At 43.9% G+C, this 7380-nt stretch overlaps 1 protein-coding gene across 1 annotated transcript in view; it reads right to left on the bottom strand.

Moving 5' to 3' along the window:
* CUNH21orf59 (chromosome unknown C21orf59 homolog) overlaps nt 1-7352 on the bottom strand; it is a 19973-nt gene extending 12621 nt beyond the window's left edge. The window contains exons 1-3 of the mRNA XM_019525436.1: nt 7107-7352; nt 6409-6576; nt 1614-1681 (exon numbers count right to left, since the gene is read on the bottom strand). Coding sequence (XP_019380981.1) covers nt 1614-1681; nt 6409-6576; nt 7107-7245 — 375 coding nt within the window. The 5' untranslated portion in view covers nt 7246-7352. The remainder of the gene's footprint in view (nt 1-1613; nt 1682-6408; nt 6577-7106) is intronic.
* Between the last annotated feature and the right edge of the window lie 28 nt (nt 7353-7380).

Below are 7380 nucleotides of genomic sequence, written 5' to 3'. Positions count from 1 at the left end.
GAACATGGGCCTCGGGTTGGGGAAAATTTTGGGGGGGGGGGGGCTGCTTTGGTCTGAAGTGATCCAAAACAAAACCTAAAACACACATCTTACAAACTCCTGCTTTCAACCAGTTCTATTTAAAATGATATTGCTAAAACATTTTATATAATATGCACAGAACAATGATCAAACTTGTCCATAAATGCCTCGAGTCACTGAGGGCAGAGGCCCCTTGTTGCAGAAGCAACTTGCAATAAATTGAACTAAAAAGCTGCTGAGATTTTCAGTATGGCCAGAATGGCTGAGTGACAACAATCTAAAACCACAACCCCTGTAAGCACGGGTACAACTACAATGGAAGACCATAACCAAGAGTGGAACTCATCTAAGATGTCAATGGCCTCTAGGCAGAACATGAATAGTGTAGCAATGTGATTTGGAAAGTAGCGACTAAAATTGAGAAAGTTTATGAATGAGCAATAATTGAAAATCAATCTATTATCAAGTTGCAATTTTCCCTTCAAGAAAATGTTCAAAACTTTTACTAGGTGGGAACCTAAAAATTTCCATATGACATTATGGAACCACCACACAATTCCTTAATTCACAGCTTTAAACAATCAAGATGGACTGGGGTCAAGTCTCACAGATGGTAATCCCAAAAGAAAACAAAATTTAATGTGATTAGGGAGAGTCAGAAACCTGTGGCTCTGTCATAGTCAGAAGACATGAAGACTAACCCAGAGCTGATCTAGCTTAATGGCAAAGATAACAAGAGTCAAACTTGGGGGATTCTACAATCCCAAAGTCTAAAAAAACAAGACAGCATTGATATCAAAAGATGTGAAATATTCCACAAACAGGAAAATATACACTTTTGAATGTCTGGTTTACAAGGATGAGTAAATGAATAAAAAGCTATTTAATTTACACCTCAATGTAAAACAAGTTGTGTGTTAATATACAAATACTCTTAAAATGAATTCAAGTATGTTAGGCTCCAGTTCTGCAAAAAACCCATAAAACACATATTTAATGTTACACAGGTGAAATCAGTGTGATTACATATAGCCTTACAGCTAAGCATTCACACAGATTTCTGTCAGAATCAAAAGGTTAACATGGACTGGCCTATGGTAAGAAAAGATCAGCATAAATAACATTTTGAAACAATAATTATATATATAATTCCAATAGACCTACATTAATGAGCAAAAGGCATTTTAATTTAAGTAGTTCATGGAATGTAGTTAATTTTTCACTTGAAAACTTGACAAGCATTCACATAAAGAATGCATCAACAACAAAAACATTAAGAATATGTGGATGGAAGTAAATGGGGTTTAATCATTTAGTGTGAAGTATGTGCTGCCAGTATTCCCTTGGAGTTTAATATCTCATTCTGTCACTTGCTGAAACAGCTTGCCAACAAGCCATTAAGAAAATGATTAACAGTAGTTTCACAGTTATTATACTTTTCCTAGTTTTTATTACACTTTTCATTATTATACATTACTACTGAAAATTACTGCTCTTTGCTCTGAAATGAAGAAGTCAGTTATTTCTGAATAGCAAAGCTAGGCAGCATTCATCACATTTTTGAAAAACGAGTCATTTAAAAAAAATCTTACCTTAGAGATTAATGCTTTAGCTTCTTCTATTGTCTTTTTTAGAACTTCCTTCATTTTTTCATTTGGGGCTTAAAGATAAGAGAGGCATATTTAACATGTTAAGGCATCAGGCAGATTTTTCTTTAAAAAATCCTACTGTAAATAAATTAGTTTCAGCCTAATGATAATCTAGGAGTACCTGCTATACTACAGGTATTTCCTATGCTTCTGGACTTTGCTGGTTGCCACAGAGGGCTAGAAAGGATTTTTTTCCCCTTCCTGTTGCTAAGGTGTCAAGGTTTTTATTTTTTATTTTTTGTGGGGTTTTTTGCCTTCCTCAGGAGCACTGGGTGTTGGCTGCAGCCAAGGCTGAGAATTGTGACTGGAGTGCGACTTTGCATATGCTGATATTTAAGCCTGCAGGTTCCCCCTCCACTCAGGATTAACCCACTTGCCACATTTGGGATTGAGAATGAATATCACTTTCACCATGGGGTAATATTTCTCAATTGTAAGGCTGGAAGGGACCTTGGAAGATCATTGGGTCCAGTGTCCGGCGCCAAGCAGGAAAGATAAGGGGGTCAGGTGACCCCAGCAAAGTGACTGCCCAGTCTCATTTCCAGGGTAGGTGATTATACCACCTCTGGAGGGAGCTTATTCCAGTCTGGACACCGTGACTGTGAAGAAGTTTTTCCTAATGTTAAGCTTAAATTGGTCATCCAAGTGTTGTGGCCATATTAACTGTGGGGATTCTTGCCTTCCTCTGTAGCAAAGGGTATGGCCCTCTTCCTTGGCTCTCACAAGTGGATTTTAACAACCCTTGCAGCAGTAGGACACAGACCACCATTGTCACCCTGACTTTATCTATGGCGGGTTAGGCCTTGTAGTTGTGTGACAGGGTTGATTGTGTGGTTTTAGTAACAGGTTAAACAAGGATTTGTATGGGATGGTTTGGAGAGGGATGATTCTGCCTCAAGCAGCCTGGTAGACTAGATAACTTCCAAAGGTCCCTTCCAGCCCTAGTTTTTTATGGTTCTATAAACTTTAGTTCCCCTTCCCCCACGCCATCTCCACTCCCCGCCTCCTTACCTCTGTCCCGCTCTGGCAGGCTCTGGCCCCATTCCAGCCCAGAGCATGTATTTGCTCCAGCCCAGAGCATGTATTTGCTCCAGCCCGGTACCTTCTAGCAGTGGTGGCAGCATGACAGCTTTAGCTCTGGCTCTGGGGCCCAAGCTGCTGCCACCTCTGCTACTAAGCCAGGTTGGGGCCAGAGCAAATACAGACTCCATACTGGAGCAGGGCCAAATTCAGAACAAGGGTAAGCAGTGGGGGTAGGATGAAGTAGAGGGCAGATGGGGGGCATGGGGCAGAAGCAGCAGCACTGTGGAAGAGAGGGTAAGGCTAACAGGTGGAAGCTGCAGCTGGGACCAGAGCTGGAGCTAGAGAAGCTGCCTGCCTGCCCCACCCCCACCTGATACCCAAACCCTAGATGAGGGGCTTTTGTCCCCCTTCATGTTAAACAGGGAAGAGAACCTTTTCAAGTGAATATGGTAACTCCCCACAGCAGTTAATAAATTGTTAAGGGTACATCCACATAACACGACAAATCAATCCTCAAAATAGATAAATATATGCAGTTGCATGAAGGACTGGATTATTTTGGAAGGCTAACTTGTTTTTGATGTCACAGAAACATAACATAGCACACACAGCATATTGTTTTCCAAAGATATTTATTCTTAGAGGCTTTTTCAAACTAAGTAATAGCACCTGTCCCTTGGGTAGGACATACATTCAGTTTAACTTTTCTCTTAAAGGTATGAATTATTAGTGTACAAACAAAATGTTTTTTCCTCATGACTGGATGTTTTGGAGTGACTTTTTAAGATCAAACAGAACACATGCCTGCATCTACTGTTTATCAGTCAATCTTTTTTTTTTTTTTTTTATCTCTTCAGAAGAATCAACTGACTTATGCAAACGGTGGATGTATAACCAGACCCCAAACAGTCTTGACTTTTGTACTTGCAGTGTTTTTGGACACATTATAAAAATTCCAAATCAGAAGTATTTTTCAGTGCAGTTTTTATTTTAATATTTTTAGTGCATTTAATCCTTTGGGTCCTTTCATTGGTTATTAAACTTTCTTTTGGGATTTTGTACAAGTAATAGCAATTCAAACACTGTATCTACAGTCAAGTTATATTTAGTGGGGGAAACACTGTTGAACCTGAAAATATGTGGTCAACTTATAATCTGAACAACATGGCATACAATTATGAAATATTTTGGGCCCCAAACAGAAAAATGTAAGCAAAGTTAACAAGGGTATAAAGTGAATATGCCTGATCAACCAGTAACTATAGAATATTTAAACATAATTCTCCATTTTGACTGTTTAAAAAAAATCTAGAGGTACACTGATACATTGGTCCCATATCAGATTGACACTGATATAGGGAAAACTGACTGCATCAGAAATTGGCTTTTTTTGCCTGATGTGGCCAATAAATGCCCCATGAACGCACACAGCCACTGCATGCATGCAACCAGGAGTGCAGCCCAGTGGCTTGGACAGCAGCATTGGCTGGAAAGTCTGTTGCAGGGGAAGGGGTGCAGAGAGGGAAGGGGAGGAGATTGAGGCCCCAGTGGTGAGGAAGGGAGTGGGGCAGGTGCTGCCTGGGTGGGGCACGGGACAGAGGGCAGCTCCTGCAGCTATGTGCACCCCAGAAGAGCATGGTGTGCTGTCGCTATGGGCTAGGTGGCGCCAGGCTCTTCCCAGCGGGGATGCTGAGCCAGGCTGTGCATGAGGTGGGCAGAAGCACCACTGCCACCTGCCCCAAGCCCAGCCCACCCCAACCCAGCCCTCCCTGCCAGGAAGAGCCCAGCACCACCTCAGCACGCAGATCCAGGGCCACATACCTACCATGCCCTCCTGGGGTGCGTGCTACGGCAGGAGCTCCACCCTCCCCCCCCGCAACCCCTAGTCAAGCCACTCACGGCTCCGTCGTGCACCCTGTGCAGCACCTGGCCCTGCCCCTGCCCCAGCCCCACTCCCTCCCTCACTGCCGAGACCTTTACCTGCCCTCCCCCTCCCCCCACATCAGACTTACCAGCCCAGCGCTGGTCTCCAAGCTGCCTGGCTCCATATCGGAATTGGACTGGTACTAGCTGATATGGCTCCTTAAAAATCAGCCATCATTATCGGCCCCAAAAATCCTATCGGTGCACCCCTAAAAAAATCCTTTCCAAAATTCATTTAACTCTTACTTGTACAAAGCAGAATAACTGAGCACATAGTTCAGAGACATGAAAGTGTAAAAGTTAAAATGTATTTGTAATTTATTGGAGTAACAGTCTACATTTCTAATAGATTTCAAATTCAGGTTCTAATAAAAAGTTACTCCCAGCAGCAAATACCAACCCACTGATAGTGCACTCCCAGTTCAGGATGCCTTATCTACTCCATTCTAAGACCCAGTGAAATGAACTACTTACCACTTTACTGAACTTTAAACATGTGGGCTGAAATCCTCCTGCTGTGAGAAGATGCCACGCTAAGGTTTTCTTGTTCTTACAAAAACTAAGTTGAAATGGTCCAGCCATTTCTGAGAATAAGGTAATGGACTATATACAGGCTGCCTTTTCAGTATTAAAAAACCCTTATACTAGTTCACTGAGAAGTTCTAGTGTTAGCCTATACTTTGGTTCAGACACTTGCAATTTGAAAGGGAGTGGTCTATGAGTCAGAGACATGTATTTTTGCCATTTCTGTGAATTTCTGCCCAAGCTATTTGCATATGCTCCGTTACAACTTTATTACTGAATTTTCCAAACATTCCATCTGGGAACAACTTGATGCCCAGGATTAACAGGGTCAAATGGGACTTTCCCAGTAATTGCTTCTTAGCCTTGACATTTCCTAATTTTTTGAGAACTTAGCTTTACAACTTTAATTTTAACACAGGCTTTATCTAGCTGTAATACAGATTTTAGATTATAATTACTTGATCTTCATCACCCTGATGGTAGCTTAATTTCTCATGAGACTACAGGTTTCCCCTGCTTTATGCAGGTTCTGTATGTGTGAATTTGCTCTTATGCAATGACCCTTTTTATGCAAGTTAAATTCACTCTTACGCGATTGGTGTGGTCAAAGCCCACAGTCGGTGGGCAGGGACACGGTGCAATTCCTGGGGCAGCTGCAGCTGGGTACAAAGCACAGTGCCAGTCACCTCTGCTGGGCTGCGATCCCAGCTGTGTGCATGCCTCTCCCTGCTCCTCCTGCAGCCCTGCGTTTGTGGGGGGCTGAGCCCCCTTAGCCCCGGTAGAAATGGGTATGGGGGTTAGGAAAATCAAGGTCTTGGAACATATCCTTATTTGTTACATCACAGAGTGGGTTCCCTTTATGCGACTTCAAGTTACGGGCTGTTTCCCAGGAACGCATGTATAGCATAAAGCGAGGAAAACCTGTACATCCAAAACAAGCAGTTTTGGTTGTTGCTCCCCAATTGTTGTCTAATGGCTCTAATTGCCTTTTTATAAAATCTTTTATAAAATAGACTTATATGAGACTAACTGACAAATAATTGTCCAGAAACAGGAACAACTAATATACTTAACTGGTATAAATTAAAGCATACACTAATATTTACTTGCTTTTCTCTTGTTTAAAAAACTCCGAGACAAAATCAGAAGTCCACATTTATGATGATCAAGAGCATTTAGCTAAAATATCAATTAATTTTACACTGCTCATGAAACCCTGCCTTAATTGTGCTCGTATACAGAGAGAGGTGTATCAAGATGCATTTACCATGTCCATTCCTTCTTCCAATTTCATCCTTTTTAAAGACACTTCCACCACTTGGGATGCATTTTTCTGCCCACTCATCCTTTAGTTTCAATTCTTCAATCTGCTCGTCGGTCAGTCCTTGCATATTCGGAGGCAAGAAGATACCATGTTCTGCCAGCGATTCCATTTCTTAAAAATGGTCAGAGTTTAAAATCAGAAAAAATGTGATAAAAGGCACTTTTTTGGAACAGAGCCATTATGCCACAATATCCTAGCGTGAAATCATTTTAGATCAGCAGTGTTCCGTTTCCCAGTCACATGAGCCAGATGAGTGGCCAGGGGCTGGTCTGTGGGCTGAACCCTGACACACAAGGTAGGCCTGACCCAGTGCAGGGTTGGTCTGAGGAGTGATGTGGCCTGCTGGATCTGGCCCTGTGCACTGGCCTAAACTCATGTATAGGATACAGCTACTGAGCAATGCCACATGCCAGCCCCGCGGCTATGAGCGGGTGCGATCTAGTGCCCTGGACCACCTCATGCAGCTCACAGGGCTCCCCTCAGACTGGAAAGTTGGCAACAGGGGAGCAGAAATTGAGTCTGCCCCTGCTCCCCCGCTGTCAAATGTTTGGGCCTGCCGGGAGGCCTGCAGGCGGAGAACACAGGTCTGGCCTGTGGACCAGGGAAACTCGTGCCCCCCGACGCGCACGGCGCTGCGGTACCTGAGCAAAGCCGCTGCACCTTGAGCCTCCCGTTGTAGATGGCGGCAGCGAGGCGCGTCAGCTCGTCCAGCGGCGCCTCGGCCGCGGCGTCCAGCAGAAACTGGCTCTCGTCGCCACGCTTCACGTGCAGCCGGACCATGACTGCGGCCGGCCAGCAGTTACTGGCCTCGCGCGCCGCTCCCCCCTAGCAACCGCCCCGCGTCCTTGGAAACCAACGGCAGCGCACGCGCCTCGCCCGCAGCACTATCAGCTGCAGCCTTCGCTGGGCTGTACC

Source organism: Gavialis gangeticus, unplaced genomic scaffold (assembly GCF_001723915.1).
Source record: "Gavialis gangeticus isolate Ggan-Ray unplaced genomic scaffold, GavGan_comp1, whole genome shotgun sequence".
In the NCBI taxonomy this organism is placed as follows: domain Eukaryota; kingdom Metazoa; phylum Chordata; order Crocodylia; family Gavialidae; genus Gavialis; species Gavialis gangeticus.
This window is presented reverse-complemented; position numbering and strand designations above follow the sequence as displayed.